Genomic DNA, 18,366 nt, shown 5'->3' with positions numbered 1-18,366 from the left:
TCATCCCTTGACTTTATTTGAAAACTGGCATTCAGGAGTGGAATTTCTCCTTCTTTCATTTCCACTTCTTTCAGGTGATTTTCTCCTGTTCAGTTTCAAGATTTACCAAAAGTTTTTTTAAAGGGTCTGTTAAAAATGAAGAATTTTGGTGAACTCATGAAGGATACAGGGTATTTTTCTCCCCTTAGTGTTAAAAAATACATTTCAGCAATTGCACTGTTTTATATTTGTTTTTATCAAATGCATTTGTTGTAAAATTAGTTGTAAAATCTTGACTCTTTACTGCCGTTTGTTTTCCATGTCTCTAGGCTGCCCAATGTTTGATGCCACCTCAGTGAAGGTTCAACCTCAGACGCTAAGCTACCACTATCCAGATATTGTGATAATAACGTGTGCCAAGGGATACCTCTTCGGGGGAGGATATGCAGGGAAGACAAATATTACCATGAGTTGTCAGAGTGACGGGACTTGGGATGTCCAGAACTTACCATTCTGCGAACGTAAGCATTGATCCAAAGATAAATTATAAATTGCTTTGAGTTAAAAATATGAGACATTTAATAAATATTCAGTACACTGATTTTTTTTTTCAAATATTTTGCAACAAAATTAACATTAGCAATAATAATTTTGTTTTGTTTAATTTCATAGATGAAACAATCATTTAGAACATATCTGTATGTTTCACTTTCATATATATATATATATATATATATATATATATATATATACACAAGGGTGATTTTTTTATGTCTATTATTTTACCAAATATTAACGTAACCTTACCCTTCAGGTGCCTATTGTGGCTTTGCACCCTCTGTTGCCAATGGTTACATAGAGCATGGAGATGGTGTGCAGGGAGGCGACTCTGTAATGTACAGATGTGATCCTGGTTTCTCATTGGTTGGCAATAGCAACATCACTTGCCTGAGTGAGGGGAAATGGAGTGATACACCAAGTTGTGAGGGTATGGAGTTTCTTTGGTTTGGATTTTTACCATATTCTAATTTTAATGTCCATCTGTTAAGCTGCCTATACTTTTGCTGGGTAATCTGCATTGTTTAACAGTTACTATATTACACTACTGTGGTCGCTAACTGACAACTGCTCTAGCCTTGAATCAGAGGTTGGGGAGAATGGATATAGAAAATATTTCATGTCAATTACTCATTTAATTTACGATAGGAGTGGATAAGGGGCAGTCTTTATGAAACACGGTAAAATGAAAGTCAGCCTTTTTCATAATTATTGAAATTTACCATAAACGTATATCTTCTTGTCCCGGAAAAAAACAGGGAAAAAAATAAAGAATACACTGATTATTTGACAATGATCAAAATATATAAATAAACAGTTAATATTCGTAGTAATGCTTTCAAATTCTTATTGTTGTAGCACCAACATGTGAACGTCTGTCTACCCTAGTACCAGGGGCCAATATTACCCTTGTTAGAGGAGATGGGTTGAGACATGGGTCAGTTGCTATGGTTAAATGTCCACAGTACCAAGAGATCATTGGTCCAGAGACCATGTTTTGTGACCAGGGAACGTGGAATACCTCTGTGCCCAGTTGTAGACGTAAGATTTCACCTTACAGTTCTCCACTACAAAAAACAATCTTGTTTTATCTTAATATTTAATATTGAACAAAAGTCATTCAAAAATTATTTAAAGGATGCATTATCATTGATCCATTTTCATAGCTGTGACTAACTTTGAAATCAAGAATGTTCTTAGTAGCAAGAACAGGAAATAAACCAGTAATGTTGGGAGCATAGTGAGCAAACGTGTTGAACGCTGAAGATAACATTTTTCTAGTCTGAAGACTAACACTTGACAGTAATCACATAGGAGTGTTTGAAGTAAAAATAAAGTAAATTTCCATTGAAAGTGTTCTTACTGCAGCCAAGCCTTGTGCAGTGCCCAGGATTGTGAATTCAGACCTGAACTACACTGGTGTGGTCAACATGAGCATGGCCATCAATGTGCAATGTCATCTAGGATATGGACTGGTCAGTAGCGCTTCCTCGGGGACATTTAGGTGCGGAGTTGACACACCTCTTGTTTGCTCCAGTAAGTGTTACATTGTAGTATGTAAATTTAATTAAATGTCTAAACATGTTAGTTGTAAGCTAGTAATAATTCTTTATTCAATAATTTGATTTTATGTTCATTTAAAGTATAAGCAGTTCGTCTGTTTGTCTGTCATGAAGCTTAAACTTTTAAGTCCTCTAAACCTATTTATTTTAGCTGGATTGCATCGAAAGCCTCAGGCTGATAGCAAAGCTTTCGAGTCCGTTACATGGGCCTATAACCAGTACTTGGTGTCTTTGGGGAAGATCTAGAGAACTCTCCCCGAGTGGGGATCGAACCCATGACCTCCTAATTGCTGGGCGGACACCTTATCCATAACGCCACGGTGAACTTAAAGTTCTCTTTAACTGCTGGAGGGATCTCGCTCATACTTTCACTCTTGACTGTGACTAGTTTCTGAAGAATTTACAGCCATTTGTCTTTATTTCATAGAAAAGTCCAACTATTTTTAGCTCGACTATTATATATGAAATATATATAGTGGAGCTATCCTACTCACCCCGGCGTCGGCGTTGCTGTTCCCGTTAGCGTTAGCGTGCAAATGTTAAAATTTGCGTACTACCCCAAATATTTCATATGTCCTTTGACATATTGCTTTTATATTTTGCATACTTCATAACCCACATGACCCCAATCTATAAACAAGAGCAGACAACTGTATCAAGCATTTTGACAGAATTATTGCCCCCTTTATACTTAGAATATGCATATTATTGATAAATCTATGTTAAAGTTTACATACCACCACAAATATTGTCTATGTCCTTTGACATATTGCTTTCATATTTTGCATAGTTCTTTACCAGCATGATCCCAATCTATAAACAAGAGCAGACAACTGTATCAAGCATTTTTACAGAATTATGGCCCCTTTTATACTTATATAATTGAACATTTTGCTTAAATTGCCATCACTTCTTTATTTATGCTCACATTTGATTCATACTTTGACAAAACAACACTTACCTGACCTACCACAATGCACTCCACCCAAACCATCCCCATGGTCCACCCCAGAATCCCCCCCCCCCCAAAAAAAAAAATAAAAAAATAAAAAAAAATTTTTTCCTTATTTTTGAAAGATCATCTATTAAATGACCACCCATCCCCTCTCTATGATGGCTTACGTTATACTGTCAAGCACTCGAATAGTCGAGCGCGCTGTCCTCTGACAGCTCTTGTTTATGCCTCCGGTCGGGTGGCATATAGCAGTTGAACTGTCCGTCAGTATGTCAGTCTGTCCGTCCGTCCGAAAACTTTAATGGTCATAACTTTTTCAATATTTAACATAGCAACTTGATATTTGACAGGCATGTGCATCTCATGGAGCTGCACATTTTGTGTGGTGAAAGGTGAAGGTGAAGGTCAAATGTCTAATATATGGCGTCTGTCCGTCCGTCCAAAAACTTTAACATTGGCCATAACTTTTTCAATATTGAACATAGCAACTTGATATTTGGCATGCATGTGCATCTCATAGAGCTGCACATTTATAGTGGTGAAAGGTGAAGGTCAAGGTCATCCTTCAAGGTCAAATGTCAAATATATGGCGTCTGTCCGTCCGAAAACTTTAACATTGGCCATCACTTTTTAAATATTGAAGATAGCAACTTGATATTTGGCATGCATTTGAAAGGTGAAAGGTCAAGGTCATCCTTCAACGTCAAAGGTCAAATATATGGCATCTGTCTGTCCGTCCGAAAACTTTAACATTCACCATAACTTTTTTATGCCCCCGAAGTGTGGCATATAGTTTTTAGCGAGGCTGAGGTATTGTCATAGCCTGTTCGTCGTCAGCTGTCTGCCGTCCGCCATCCGCCGGCTTCGTGCTAAAACCTTTACATTGGCTCTAAAATCTAAGTGCTTCCACCTACAACTTTGAAACTTCATATGTAGATGCACCTTGATGAGTTCTACACGCCACACCCATTTTGGGTCACTAGGTCAAAGGTCAATTTCACTGTGACCTCTAAAAAAAAAATCTGACAAGCTTTCGCAGCCGAGCGTGGCACCTGTTATGGGGTGCTCTTGTTAAACTGTCCGTCAGTCCATCCTTCTGTCTGTCTGTCTGTTCGTCAGTCAGTCGGTCGGTCCGTCTGTCCGAAAACTTTAACATTCCCCATAACTTTTGCAATATTGAACATAGCAACTTTATATTTGGCATGCATATGTATCTCATGGAGCTGCACATTTTGAGTGGTGAAAGGTCAAGGTCATCCTTCAAGGTCAAATGTCAAGGTCAAAGGTAAAATTTTGCAATATTGAAGATAGCAACTTGATATTTGGCATGAATGTGTATCTCATGGAGCTGCACATTTTGAGTGGTGAAAGGTCAAGGTCAAGGTCATCCCTTAAGGTCAAGGTCAAAGTTCAAATTTTGCAATATTGAAGAGAGCAAGTCAATATTTGGCATTTATGCAAATCTCATGGAGCTGCACATTTTGAGTTGTGAAAGGTCAAGGTCATCCTTCAAGGTCAAAGGTAAAATTTTGCACTATTGAAGATAGCAACTCGATATTTGGCATTCATGCGTATCTCATTGAGCTGCACATTTTGAGTGGTAAAAGGTCAAGGTTATCCTTCAAGGTCAAGGTGAAAGGTAAAATTTTGCACTATTGAAGATAGCAACTCGATATTTGGCATGCATGCGTATCTCATGGAGCTGCACATTTTGAGTGGTGAAAGGTCAAGGTCTTCCTTCAAGGTCAAAGTTCAAATTTTGCAATATTGAAGATAGCAACTCCATATTTGGCATGCATGCGTATCCCATGGAGCTGCACATTTTGAGTGGTGAAAGGTCAAGGTCATACTTCAAGGTCAAAGGTCAAATATATGGCTTCAAAGCTGCGGAGTAGGGGGCATTGTTTTTCACGAACACAGCTCTTGTTGCTTTCAACTTTCATTTACTATTGGATGTATCTCAGTCAAACTTTCACTGGTTAATGACGTTAATGTTTTTTTTATGGCAAAGAGATGAATTTCGACTGGGAACAATTTTATCAGAATTAAGGCCCTTTGTTTTGTCCACTGTGAATTGTCTGTGTGGGGTCATCAGTGTCTGTTATAAAATTCTAATTACCCCCCATTAAGTTTACCATATAACAAATACTTCTTAATTCTAGCTTTTGAAAAGCATTTTAAGCCTAAGATAAGTATTATGTTTAACTATAAAAAAATCACTGATTTAAAAAATGTTGTATGTCTGTTTGTTAGGACGTCCGACTACTTAACTGGATTGGGTGATTTCTTAAAAAGAACTGATATTTAGGAACATATCGGTCATGTTTTATTCTTTCAAATAACAGTTTTGTCTTGAATTTCAGATATAAATGAATGTACGCGAAGAACCCACAACTGTACGAATGCCACATGTTCCGATACAGATGGCAGTTACTCATGTACTTGCTTGGCAGGCTACATTCCAGTCAGTGGTAGCCAAACACATTGTCAAGGTAACACTTTACTAACAAATTTCCAAAAATATTTAGTTGTCTCCGCATCTCTGTTTTGCAGAAGGCGGTTGTCCAAGGATTTTTAGTTAATTAATTTGATTATGCAATAATATGTTCTTATTTACCACAGAAATGAAAAGCTCTGTCCTCACTCTGCAGGTCACATCTTGCCCATTATGCAAAGAATGAGTCATTCTCTTAAACATTCTGAATATCATCCTATATCACCTAGAAACATTCTTAATCACAACCTATATCACCTAAAAACATGTTTATTTACAACCTTTTTCATCCATCAATATTCTTAATCACAAGCTACATCAACTACAAACATTCGTAATCACAGAATAATTCACATAAACATTCTAAATCACAGCCTATTTCTCCTCTTAATATTCTTAATCAAAGACTGTTTTATCTATAAATATTAGTAATCTCAGCCTATTTCACCTATAAAAATGCATGATATCAAGTTTTTACCATATAACATTCTTATTTACAACCTTATCAACCAACGAATATTCAGGATAACAACCTTACCTTTAATTTTCTTAATTGAAACCTTCTCCATCTGTAAACATTCTTAACAGCATATTTAATATTTCACCTAAATATTTCTCTTTAACCAATCCTTTTTCTATGGATTACTTTTTAAGTCCATGTGTGTCTTTGACCATTTAGTATGAACGTCAGGCCTTTAACAAAATCAAATTACAAAACAAATTTTTGGGGTGATTGATTTGTTACTTTTTAGTATATTTTGAATGAAAACCAGGTATATTGAGTAAAATAATATCAACCAAAGGCCTCATATCATTTTAATTATTCCTTAATTAACACTTAACAAATTTCATGTTATAACTATCAAGTGAAACATTACATTTTGTGCTCAATGACATTAAAGATGTTGATGAATGTGCCACCACCAATGGCTTGTGTGACCACAACTGTACAAACCAGCCTGGCTCATACCAGTGCACGTGCAGCGCAGGCTATCTGTTGTACACGTCCAGGAACTTCAATGGTTTCCAGTTGCTACCCACAGAGGACGGGACTAAAGCCTGGCACACGTTCCATATTAACCATTCCTGTGTCCGTAAGTTCCGTAATAGTTTCAGCATGAACTGATGTATAATTTTTAAGTGTCAAATTTGTATGCGAGTTATGACCTGGTTGCGAGTGAAAAACATCCATTATTATTTTCATTAATTTGATGATAATTTTGAGTGTTTTAATTTGTAAACTGTTGTTTGATTACAAAATCCCATTTCATTTTTTGCCAATAACATTGTCAATTTTAAATGATATCACATAAGTAAAGGACTTTAAGATTTTACATACATGTTTTAAAGGTCTTGCTTTTGAAATGCATTTGATGAAAGATCTTAAACTTATCATATCATATCAAATACTTGATTAAATTGTCCACTGTCCAGGATAAAAAAAAATGTATTAAATACTTCATGCAGCAAATTGTGCACATTTTCCAGCAAGACAATGCAATGCCAGTCAAGTGCTTGCCATCAGAGAGGGTAAGGCCATGACCTCCCAGACCTTTTTCTACTACCAAGACAGGGTGGAATACATTTGCAACGTGGGATATTTCGTCCAGGGCACCAATGACAGTCTGGGGAACGCCACCTGTGGCGCTGATGGACAATGGAGCAAAAGGCCAATATGTGAAGGTGAAAGGAAGTTTAAATTAACCCTTTGCATGCTGGGAAATGTGTCGTCTGCTAAAATGTCGTCTGCTGAATTTCTAAAATTAGCATTTTATTCAATTTTTTTCAAGAATACTATTAGAATAGCAAACAGTTTGGATCCTGATGAGACGCCATGTTCTGTGGCGTCTCATCTTGATCCAAACTGTATGCAAAGGCCTTCAAAATTCGGTTCCAGCACTGAAAGGGTTAAGGATGCTTGCTATTTTTTTAGACTGTTCAAATATTTATGCAACCCTTCGAAGAAGAGGGGGTATATTGCTTTGATCATGTCGGTCTGTCTGTCTGTCGGTCTGTCGGTCCGTCCACCAGGTGGTTGTCAGATGATAACTCAAGAAAGCTTGGGCCCAGGATCATGAAACTTCATAGGTACATTGCTCATGACTCGCAGATGACCCCTATTGATTTTGAAGTCACTAGGTCAAAGGTCAAGGTCACGGTGACCCGAAATAGTAAAATGGTTTTTGGATGATAACTCAAGAATGCATACACGGCCAATAGGGCGAACTCTGAACAATATAACTGAAGCAACTGGTCTGTAATCCTAAATCTATAATTATCAGTCCAATGAAACATCATCCTCTTAGTAAAATAAAGTGGATCAGTAAAAATATTATCAGAATATGATTTTTTTTGTATATTTTGTATATTAAATATTGTGTTAATGTTTAATTTTGTTGATTAATATAAATATAAGCAGGACAGGGGAGGTAATACACTATTATATCTTTCTTATATACAGGGGAAACAAATGCAATAAGTTAAAATTTCATGTTTAATGAATAGAGGATATCACCCCCCCCCAATTTTTTTTTAAAACATCATCTAATAAATAACCACACCCCACATTAAACCCCCCTCTCACCCCCACCCCGCCAACCCCCCACCCCCCCCCCCATTTTTTTAAATCTAATAAATAACCCCACCCCACATTATACCCCCCTCTCACTCCCCCTACCCCCCCACCCCCAATTTTTTTTAACATCTAATAAATTACCACACCCCACATTATACCCCCCTCTCACTCCCCCCTACCCCCCCTTCTAACCCCCCCGCCCCCCTAATTTTTTTTTAAACGTCTCATAAATTACCACACCCCACATTATTACCCCCTCTCACCCCCACCCCCTACCCTCCCACCCCTCACTCCCCCCATTTTTTAAACATCTTATAAATTACCACACCCCACATTATACCCCCCCTCTCACCCCCTACCCCCCCACCCCCCGGATTTTTTTTAAACATCTAATAAATTACCACACCCCACATTATACCCCCCTCTCACTCCCCCTCTACCACCCCACCCCACCCATCCCCCCACCTCCCCAATTTTTTTGTAAACATCTTATAAATTAACACACCCCACATTATACCGCCCTAACCCCCCCACCCCCCCCAATTTTTTTAAACATCTTATAAATTACCACACCCCACATTATACCCCCCTCTCACTCCCCCCTACCCGCCCCACCCCCCCACCCCCCCACCCGCCTCATTTTTTTTAAACATATAATAAATAACCACACCCCACATTATTACCCCCTCTCACCCCCCTACCCCCCCCCCCCCACCAGCCCCCCCTACCCCCCCCCCCCCCCCGCCCCCCCCATTTTTTGTTATTTTTTTTTAACATCTTATAAATTAGCCCACATAATACCCACCTCTCACCCCCACCCCCCTACCCCCAACCCCCCAACCCCCTGTTTACAGACACACCTTGTATGTGTTTTTATGTAAGATTGGTTTTTAGAAAACGTATTATGAAATGCTGTGCATTAAATAAATGTGTTCATCATACCTTAATTTTCTATAGATTTGAGGTTTTTGTTTCTTAGCTCAACTTCAAGGCGCGTTTTACTCATAGCAGTGCCATCTTGTTTTGAATGTTAGCTGATAAAATATGAATAAAGAAACCTATATATTGCAAGGAACCAATTGCCAAACACTTAAGCACATACAAAAATGCACTACAAAATAGACAAGACAAACAAGCTCTGAACTAACACATGAAAGTTGGAAAAGGAGTAGTTATAGCATTGGAATGGTCAATGCAAAAAGACTCATTCACAGTTGTAAAGGAACTTATTCAGAAATTTTTCTTATTTTTGAAATATTTGGAATACTTTTGAATAGTTATAATAAGAAGGAAAAAAGTGCCTGCCTTTTTGGATAAAACTCTGAACCTCTATAAGCAAAAACCTCACTGGCTGCCACTACACCAAACAGGCTTTTAAATCTGATACATAAAGTTAAAATCCCATGTTGGTTATATACATTTTTGCTAAATAATCGAAGAAAAGCATTACAAATGATTTATTATGTTTTTACAATTTTGATTTATTATTATTATACAGGCCATATTATACAGGATATATTTTTATACGCCCGTATAAAATACGGGACGTATTATGTGAAACCCCTTGGCGGCGGGCGGGCGGCGGGCGGGCGGCGGGCGGCGGGCGGGCGGCGGGCGGCGGGCGGCGGGCGGAAGGCATCACTTTGTCCGGACTCTAATTCAAATTGTATTCATCCGATCTTCACCAAACTTGGTCAGCAGTTGCATCTAGTTGATATCTAGGCCAAGTTCGAATATGGGTCATGCCGGGTCAAAAACTAGGTCATAGGGTCAATAAGTGCATTTTCAAAGGGGCCACTTTGTCCGGACTCTATTTCAAATTGTATTCATCCGATCTTCACCAAACTTGGTCAGCAGTTGCATCTAGTTGATATCTAGGCCAAGTTCGAATATGGGTCATGCCGGGTCAAAAACTAGGTCATAGGGTCAATAAGTGCATTTTCAAAGGGGCCACTTTGTCCGGACTCTATTTCAAATTGTATTCATCCGATCTTCACCAAACTTGGTCAGCAGTTGCATCTAGTTGATATATAGGCCAAGTTCGAATATGGGTCATGCCGGGTCAAAAACTAGGTCATAGGGTCAATTAGTGCATTTTCAACGGCGCCACTTTGTCCGGACTCTAATTCAAATTGTATTCATCCGATCTTCACCAAATTTGGTCATCACTTTGTCCGGACTCTAATTCAAATTGTATTCATCCGATCTTCACCAAACTTGGTCAGCAGTTGCATCTAGTTGATATCTAGGCCAAGTTCGAATATGGGTCATGCCGGGTCAAAAACTAGGTCATAGGGTCAATAAGTGCATTTTCAAAGGGGCCACTTTGTCCGGACTCTATTTCAAATTGTATTCATCCGATCTTCACCAAACTTGGTCAGCAGTTGCATCTAGTTGATATCTAGGCCAAGTTCGAATATGGGTCATGCCGGGTCAAAAACTAGGTCATAGGGTCAATAAGTGCATTTTCAAAGGGGCCACTTTGTCCGGACTCTATTTCAAATTGTATTCATCCGATCTTCACCAAACTTGGTCAGCAGTTGCATCTAGTTGATATATAGGCCAAGTTCGAATATGGGTCATGCCGGGTCAAAAACTAGGTCATAGGGTCAATTAGTGCATTTTCAACGGCGCCACTTTGTCCGGACTCTAATTCAAATTGTATTCATCCGATCTTCACCAAATTTGGTCAGAAGTTGTGTCTAGATGATATGTAGGTCAAGTTCAAATATGGGTCATGCCGGGTCAAAAACTAGGTCACGAGGTTACTTAGTGCATTTCAAGCATTTAGCATGGTGTCCGCTCTCTAATTGAAGTAGTTTTCATCTGATCTTCACCTAATTTGGTCAGAAGTTGTGTCTAGATGATATGTAGGTCAAGTTCGAACATGGGTCATGCCGGGTCAAAAACGAGGTCACATAGTGCATTTCAAGCATTAAGCATGTTGTCCGCTCTTTAATTGAAGTAGTTTTCATCTGATCTTCACCAAATTTAGTCAGATGTTACATCTAAGTGATATCTAGGTCAAGTTCAAATATGGGTCATGCCGGGTCAATAACTAGGTCTTGAGGACACTTTCAAGCATTGAGCATGGTGTCCAAAACCTTCGAACGGGCGTATCTTGTGACAGTTTGGCACTCTTGTTACCATTATTCTTAGTCAGGAATGTTTTTTCTTGGATAAATTTTGCATACATTTTTTTTTTAATTTTGAATCTATGACAATTTTTTTTAATTGTACTTTTAAGGAGATTGAAACCTAACAATATGTGAATAATTATTTATAAACAATTTCTGAGTAAATAATAATTTACTTCAAAAGCATTATGAAAGAAATAAAATAAAGATAAAAGAGAATAGAGTTTAATGTAATTATCATTTCACTTCTCAATGGTTACATACAGACCGCAATAGAAACGTTACTGTCTGAGAAATAATGAAATTGAACTAAAACAATTCTCTTATTCTCATCATTATTAAATTAGCTTTTGAGACAAAAAAACTTCAAATGCCTAACATTGTTTCAGATGCATTTTGTGTCGAAACTCATGGCCCAAATGTGACGCCAGTTGGCTCGATCCCATATGGCATGATGTACACATTGAGATGCATCCTGCCAAACAATGCCATCATCCAACTGCAGCGTATCTGTGGCTATGACAAGCAGACAGGCACCTTTAAGACAACTGGGGATGAGCTGGTTTGTCCAGGTTAGTTTCATTTGCATATTACATGTTTATCAAAATTTTCAATGGAATGTTAACATATATTAACAATTAATGCTTAATTGTACATTTAAAATGTCTCATATTACCGCATACTGTCAATTGCATCATTATGACTTAAGCCTGTATTTTTTTCTTTTGCACTCTCCAACTCTCTTCTATGTAAAACATGTTCATACATTACATTACGTTTTGTCACTGCATGCAAAGTATTCTGATAGGATGTATAGCCTGATAATAAATATACACTAAACCAAATAAATTGACATGCAAGTTTTCCATTTTAAAAATCAACAAAATAGAGGTGTTTTTGTATCTTTGCTTATGTGTTTATTGCATTGCTGATTTCAGAGGTTGAATGTGGACCTATTCCGATACCAACTGGAATGAAGGCCAACTTTGCGCCAACCTGCAATAAGTATAACTGCACGGTGATATTTGAGTGTGAGCCATATTACGAACGTAAAGGACGTAGCGCTCTCAGTAATGGGAATCCATTTGTGATCTGCAACGCAGACGGTTATTGGGACTTTGGTACCCTATTTTGTCAAGGTAAAATACTTTCAGAGCTTTGAATCATTTTTGTTAAACAATTTCAGCTGGTTGAAACAATTGCTAATTGTGTTCTGTATCACATGGCCTTCTTTATAGATATTATATATATGCCAGGCACTTGCATGTTTTATGATTATCTCTCGTTCATTATCATCGCATTAGATGCTTTTTTTACATTGTTTTTAATTTTAAGCTCGGATGTTTTTGAAGAAAACCCGAGGTATTGTCATAGCCAGCTCGTCGTGTCATCTGCTGTCCGACGTCCGCGTCGTGCTAAAACCTTAACATTTTGTTAAGGTTTTGAACATTGGCTCTAAAATCAAAGTGCTTCAACCTACAACTTTGAAACTTCATATGAAGCTCCACCTTGATGAGTTCTACATACCACACCCATTTTTGGGTCATTAGGTCAAAGGTCAAGGTGACTGTGACCTCTAAACAATAATAAAAAATTCTTACAAGCTTTGATTTATTATGCTCCCCCAAAATTGTTTGGGGGCAGCATATAGTCGCCGCTTCGTCTGTCCGTGCGTGTGTCAGTGTGTCCGTCCGTTCGTGCACAATTTTTGTCCTGGCTATTTCTCAGCAATTAATGACCCGAATTCAATTAAACTTTATGGGAAGCTTCACTACCAAGAGGAGATGTGCATATTATCAGCCGGTTCTGGTCGAATGATTTTTTACAGAGTTATAGCCCTTTAAAATTTTCCATTAACTGTACATATAGTGCAATTATTGTCCCACCAACTACTAGCCATTTCCTTTTATCTGAAAACCTTTGGGGAGCATCACCTGTCTCCGACGGTTTCTTGTTCAAAACTGCACCCACAGTCGAGCGTGGCACCCGTTATGCGGTGCTCTTGTCATATTTGAAATGCAAGAACAACTACAAGCATCCACCAGCTGAGTGTTATGATATGTGGCACTGTTGTTCAGCGTGAACACATTGTCACCATATTATTTAATGACTCTGTGATGATACATTGGTCAATAGATAATAATAAAGAAGCATGCTAATTATGCATTTATATATCTTTTTTTGAGCAACAAAACAAACTAAATTTATTTTTTGAAATCATCTATTTTTAGTTTAAATAAAAAAAATCGAGGATATCTTTTTATTTATTGCAAAATCTACATTTATTGCTATAGAATGGTCAATGATAATTGAGTAATACAGTCATACATTGTAGGAATTAATTCATAACTTGGTACACTTGTAAGTGTCCAGCAGCGTTGATAAAATTACATAATTAAACATGAGCTTTATTTTTAAAAATAATCAAGTACTACTGTATTTTGTTATTTTTTTAATAAATGCCATTTTTGGCCCCCCCCCAAAAAAAAATCTGACAAGATATATTTCTAAAGTATTGTATGTTATAATATAACACAATCAATACATAAAGTAAAATCATACACCAATGTCTAATCCCATAATTATGGCTTTTTTAAGGACTATTATTTAATCATTCTTAATTACAGGAGGACAGTGCGGTCAACCAGTTACTCCGTACAATGGCTACACACAACTATCGTCTTGGAGACACGATGTGACCACTGTCCAAACCACAGAGATTGGAGCTGTGGCAACATTCCACTGCAAGACCCTTGGTTACGAGCCAATGCCGGTCTACAACACAACCTGCATCCAAAATAGCATCACAGGTCAAGCCATCTGGAGCTATGAGAGCCCAGTCACATGTGTTGGTGCGTGTTTTATTAGTATATTGGTTGAATGTTTATATTGAATGTTTATTATTGTTGAAGGAAAATTTCTTCAATATGTTTATTTAAATCTATTTATTTTATTTTATTGCATTATATCATTTTATACAGATACTCCATCTTCAGAAGTCCGTTTTCAGGGTAAAACCAGTACTTGGTGTCATAGAGGAGATCCTGAGAACAATCCCAAAATGTAGAATTAAACAAGACCCTCACACTCACAGCGAAATAAGTCCTCTGTAATTACTTTAATTTCAACTAAATAACAACACAACTGACCTTACAATTTAATTTCATTTGAATTGTATATTAATTTTGCCATTCAGAAATATTGGTATAAATGTTTTGACAAACGTGCTTTTTATACGCCCGTTTTTACAAACGGGACATATTATAGTTTCACCCTTGGCGGGCGGCCAGCGGGCGGTGGGCGGGCGGCGTCCACAGCAGTGTCCGCTCTCTAATTCAAGTAGTTTTCATCCGATCTTCACCAAACTTGGTCAGAAGTTGTGTCTAGACAATATCTAGGTCAAGTTCGAATATGGGTCATGCCAGGTCAAAAACTAGGTCAGGGGGTCACTTAGTGCATTTCAAGGATTAAGCATGGTTTCTGCTCTCTAATTGAAGTAGTTTTCACCCGATCTTCACCAAATTTAATCAGAAGTTGTGTCTAGATGATATGTAGGTCAAGTTCAAATACGGGTCATGCTGGGTCAAAAACTAGGTAATGAGGTTACTTAGTGCATTTCAAGCATTTAGCATGGTGTCTGCTCTCTAATTGAAGTAGTTTTCATCTGATCTTCACCTTATTTGGTCAGAAGTTGTGTCTAGATGATATGTAGGTCAAGTTCGAATATGGGTCATGCCTGTTCAAAAACGAGGTCACGAGGTCACATAGTGCATTTCAAGCATTTAGCATGGTGTCCGCTCTCTTATTGAAGTAGTTTTCATCTGATCTTCACCAAATTTAGTCAGATGTTACATCTAAATGATATCTAGGTCAAGTTCAAATGGGTCATGCCGGGTCAATAACTAGGTCTCGAGGTCACTTAGTGCAATTCAAGCATTGAGCATGGTGTCCAAAACCTTCGAACTTGTGACAGTTTGGCCCTCTTGTTATTTTTATGCCCCCGGATCAAAAGATCGGGTGTATATTGTTTTTCGCCTATCTGTCATTGTATGAGTGTGTGTGTGTGTGTGTGTGTGTCCCAAAACTTTAACCAAAACTTTAACCTTGGTCATAACTTTTGCAATATTAAAGATAGCAACTTGATATTTGGCATGCACGTGTATCTCATGAAACTGCACATTGTGAGTGGTGAAAGGTCAAGGTCAAGGTCATCTTTCAAGGTCAAAGGTCAATAAAGCATATTGAAAACCTTTAACCAAAACTTTAACCTTCTTCATAACTTTTGCAATATTGAACATAGCAACTTGATATTTGGCATGCATGTGTTTCTCATGGAGCTGCACATTTTGAGTGGTGAAGGTCAAGGTCAAGGTCATCCTTCAATGTCAAAGGTAAAAAAATTAATTCAAAGTGGCGCATAAGGTGGCATTGTGTTTCTGACAAACACATCTCCTGTTTTGTTTTATTGTGGAAGCTGTTATTCTGGCTTTCCCAAGGGTAGATTTGTCAGAATTAAATTCGTTATCATCAATAGTTGCAGTTTTTTTCCACATTGCATGATAAAAAAATATGCTCATACTTTTGTGACATAATTTCTTAATAATATAATAAATGTATACCAATGATTTGTTTCTTCTTTGTGGTTAAAGTAATATACCGGTAATGGCAGGTTTGTAAAATCATCTAATCTCATCTTCGACTGTGTTCCCGTCTGGGACATAGGCTGCCAACCAGCTTCCTCCAGGTGTTTCTAGGCCGTCCTCTCTTTCTTTTCACTTGGGGATTCCAGGTGAGAAATTGCCTTTTTGGATTGGATGCAGGCTTGGGAAAGGTGTGGCCTATCCACCGCCAAAGTCTCTGAAGGATCTCTTCTTCAACTTGCTGCTGCTTTGTTCTTCTCCATAATTCTTCTTTTGAGATCTTGTCTGTCCAGCAGATCTTGAGGATCTTTCTGAGGCAGGTGTTCATGAAGACCTGTATTTTCTTTATGGTGGTGACATTGGTTCTCCAGGTGTCTGCTACATAGAGGAGTATTGGTTTCACGATGGTATTGAAGATCCTTATCTTGGTGGTTATGCCAATTTTGCTAGATACCCCAGATGTTCTTCAGCTGATGGAAGGCTGCTCACCTTGAGCTGTGATGGGTGTGTTGTTGGATGCATTTATATTGAACAACTTGCTCTTCACTTTGTTGATGGTGAGGCTCAGTCTAGCTGAGTTGTCCGTCACCATGTTTGTCTTCCTGCATCTGTTGTTGAGTGTGGGAGAGAAAAGTGAGATCATCGGCAAAGTCGAGGTCTTCAAAGTGTTTTCAGAGTGTCCACTAAATTCCATTCCGCTTCTGATCCGCCAAGGTCTTCATTACTCAGTCTATGGCCAGCAGGAACAGGAAAGGTGAGAGTAAGCAGCCTGGCCTCACTATGGTTCTCACTTCAAAGGTGTCTGCCCTGAACGATTCTGCAGGTCATCCCTTTATAAGACTTCATGATGATGCTGGAGATTTTCCCTTGCAGTCTGTCGTGTCTCAGAAGTCTCCAGAGGAACTCCCGGTCAACGCTCTTGAACGCCTTTACATAGTCGAGGAAGTTGACATAAGGTGCAAATTACACTCCAGGGATTGGTTCCAGAATGATCACCCAGGGTTGCGATCAGATCGGTGCATGATCTCTACTTTCTAAAGGTCAGAGAGATGTGGGTCTACTGCATCTTTCATTCAGTTCACAGGATGAGAAACACCTTTCCTGGGATGGACAACAGCGTGATTCCTTGGTAGTTGGAGCAGGAACTAAGGTCGCCTTTCTTGGGGAGCTTGATGAGGTATCCCTCTTTCCACTCAGTTGGAATTTCTTCTTCTTCCCATACCTTGCTGAAGAGCAGGTGTAGTAGCTCCACACTGGTCTTGATGTCAGACTTAAGTGCTTCTGCAGGCATGCTGTTTGGTGCTGCAGATTTGCCGTTCTTGAATTGCTTGATGGTGCTGCTGATCTCTTCCTTTGTTGGAGGGCAGCACTTGATTGGCAGATTTCTTGTAGCTGTCACAATCTCTGGTGGCTTGCAGGAGTTGGCCTGTTGAGTAGCTCCTGGAAGTGCTCAATACACCTCTTCTTCTGCCCTCTGTCATCTGTTATTACTCCTCCATTTTTGTCCCTTACTGGCCTCTCTGGCTTGGCAATTTTCCCTGCTTATCTCTTGGTGATGGAGAATAGATACTTAGTTCTGTTCTGATAGGCTGCCTCTTCCGCCTCTGTTGCAAGTGTCTCTAGGTAGTTCCGAGTGTCTGCTCTAATACTTCCTTTGACGCTCTTATTTGCTTCGGTGTACTATTCTTGTGCTTTCACTTTGGCGGCTCGTGTTCTGCTGATTGACACTTGCCCTCTTTCTTCAACTTTCTAAAACATCTCTTCTGATATCCACTCCTTGTGGGTGTAAGACTTTGAGCCCAGTACTTGTTTGCATGTTTAGGTCACTGCTTCTTCTACTTTCTGCCACTTCTGTTCTATTGTCTCTTTTACAAGTAGCTCCTCTGGGACCAGGAACTTATTGGGAGTAACCTTGAACTTTTCTTGCTTCTAGTTGTCTTTCAGCGTAGCAGTGTTATAACGTTGGCATTGGCTGGGCCTATAGGAATATATATATATATATATATATATATATATATATATATATATATATATATATTCCAAGAGAATTTAATATTGCTTTTTCAGACAAACAACCACCCGTATTTTCATCTTGTCCGTCCAAAGTGCAAGTCGGTTTGCTGCAGCCAATGAACTTCGCTCCACCAAGTGTTATTGATAACACAGCAGTGAAATCCATCTATTCTACTCCACTGAATGTTCAAACTGGGACAGTCGCAGGGGAGGATACCTACATATATTTTCATGCTGAAGACTACACTGGACTAACCGCAACCTGCACGTTTCCTATCACACTACTTGGTAAGTTTTAAAAAAATTGCCCTGTTTGTTAGATTATGCAATCTCTAATGACGCCAGTCTTGTGAACCGGTGGTAGTGAGGAAATAATTATATGCCGTAAGATACGAAGTAATTGAGTGTATACTGGAATCAACAAGGATGTCAGTATGACTGTAAATTGGTCCT

The 18,366-nt window shown here is 38.6% G+C and overlaps 1 protein-coding gene across 1 annotated transcript in view; it reads left to right on the top strand.

Moving 5' to 3' along the window:
* Positions 1–312: 312 nt before the first annotated feature.
* The window catches only part of LOC127863297 (sushi, von Willebrand factor type A, EGF and pentraxin domain-containing protein 1-like), an 89,686-nt gene continuing 71,632 nt past the window's right edge, over positions 313–18,366 (top strand). The window contains exons 1-11 of the mRNA XM_052402716.1: positions 313–500; positions 794–967; positions 1,396–1,578; positions 1,906–2,073; positions 5,418–5,546; positions 6,451–6,642; positions 7,037–7,231; positions 11,650–11,832; positions 12,199–12,399; positions 13,888–14,112; positions 17,968–18,201. Of these exons, the coding sequence (XP_052258676.1) occupies positions 317–500; positions 794–967; positions 1,396–1,578; positions 1,906–2,073; positions 5,418–5,546; positions 6,451–6,642; positions 7,037–7,231; positions 11,650–11,832; positions 12,199–12,399; positions 13,888–14,112; positions 17,968–18,201 (2,068 nt within the window). The 5' untranslated portion in view covers positions 313–316. The remainder of the gene's footprint in view (positions 501–793; positions 968–1,395; positions 1,579–1,905; positions 2,074–5,417; positions 5,547–6,450; positions 6,643–7,036; positions 7,232–11,649; positions 11,833–12,198; positions 12,400–13,887; positions 14,113–17,967; positions 18,202–18,366) is intronic.

The sequence above is a fragment of the Dreissena polymorpha genome, unplaced genomic scaffold (genome assembly GCF_020536995.1).
Source record: "Dreissena polymorpha isolate Duluth1 unplaced genomic scaffold, UMN_Dpol_1.0 chrUn004, whole genome shotgun sequence".
Lineage (NCBI taxonomy): Eukaryota > Metazoa > Mollusca > Bivalvia > Myida > Dreissenidae > Dreissena > Dreissena polymorpha.
The sequence above is the reverse complement of the archived record's forward strand: the minus strand, read 5'-3'. Positions and strand labels throughout refer to the sequence as shown.